The sequence below is a fragment of the Dipodomys ordii genome, unplaced genomic scaffold (assembly GCF_000151885.1).
Source record: "Dipodomys ordii isolate 6190 unplaced genomic scaffold, Dord_2.0 Scaffold2, whole genome shotgun sequence".
Taxonomy (NCBI): Eukaryota; Metazoa; Chordata; class Mammalia; order Rodentia; family Heteromyidae; genus Dipodomys; species Dipodomys ordii.
In genome coordinates this window covers 15,550-16,871 of record NW_012267218.1, presented here as the reverse complement: position 1 = coordinate 16,871, position 1,322 = coordinate 15,550, and the positions used below count along the sequence as shown (strand labels likewise).

Here is a 1,322-nt window from a genome sequence, read left to right as displayed (position 1 = left end):
CATTTTTGTACCCTTTGTTTTGCATGTGCGTTTATCTAATTTGGGTAGGGGAAGGGGAAGCACAGAAACAGTGGGACAAAGGATGAACCAATTCAGTAGTGATTCTCTAGACATTCTGTTGGAAATGAACTATACAATGTGAGGTGGGGAGAAGAAGGGGGTTAGGATAGGAAAAACTGGGAAAAATAAGAAAGGGGGTAACACTGTTCAAAAAGAAATGTACTCATTATCTGACTCATGTAACTGTATGTTGGGTCTGGCCTCTCGTTTTATTTTGTTGTCTTTTTTATTATCTTTAAGCAGCTGTACAAAGGAGTAGCCACTTAACAAAGCAGTTTATGAATGCAATGCATCCCCATTGTCACCAATCTGAACATCCTCACCCATCCCTTCCCTCTCCACCCCTCCCCTCACTCTTCTTAATTTTGTAGGATTTACATTAGGTTCTTGATGGTATGCTCCCCCTCTTCTCTTCATTCCTCCACCTCTCTCCTCTTGCCCCCAGCCTGCCCCTTTCCAGTACCTGCTTCCTGGCGTTTATTTCCTTGAGGGCTTGCCTTTTAAATCCAAGTTGTCATTTTTTGTTTTATTGGAGTGTTAACATTCAAATTCAATAGTAATATTGAAATGCATGTCATACTTCTTGTCATTTTGTTCTTTTCACGATACTTCTTTTTTCTTTTCTCATCTTGATTTGCGAATCTACTCATCTAGTAAGGTTTATTCTTTTGTGAATGTTCCTGTTTTTGATGTTGTTCTTCTATGGATTGGATTCCTCAACGGTCTTTTCCAATGCTGGTTTAGTATTTGCGAATTCCTTTATCCTGTGCTCATCATGGAAAGGTTTTTGTTTCTCCATCAGGCCTCAACGGTCGGTCCTGGCAGTTGGTGTCTTTCGGTGCTTGAATTATATTCTTCTATCACCTTTTAGAATTTAGAGTTTGAGTTGAGAACTCTGTATTACGATGAATGTTCCATTGTTAGTGTCTTTTCTCCTGTCTTTGCAGCTTTCAGTGATTATTTTTTCTGCATATCTGGTGTTTCGTCTCTAGTGTGTACAGGGTGTTTCTTCCTTATCCCATCATTTGACATGGATTGAGGTTAAGGAGTTTTCTCCTATTACTTTATTGAATAGATTCTCAATATCTTTAGTTCAGTTTTTGAAATCCCCTTTTAACATATCTGTGATTTATCAGTTGGGTCTTTTGAAGGGGTCATACAGGACTTGTCAATTCCATTTTTAATCTTCTGTTTTTTCAATGCCTTTGTTTTATCTAATTTCTCTGCTTCCTCCTCAGCTCCTCCTATGTCCTTTAAAACTC

General features: G+C 38.5%; 1 gene segment (V, D, J or C); it reads right to left on the bottom strand.

Moving 5' to 3' along the window:
• Positions 1-859, bottom strand: part of LOC105982907 — a gene marked incomplete at its 3' end in the record, with an annotated part of 26,060 nt that extends 25,201 nt beyond the window's left edge. Inside the window, 2 exon segments of the C gene segment in view lie at positions 366-369; positions 782-859. Coding sequence covers positions 366-369; positions 782-859 — 82 coding nt within the window.
• Positions 860-1,322: the final 463 nt, after the last annotated feature.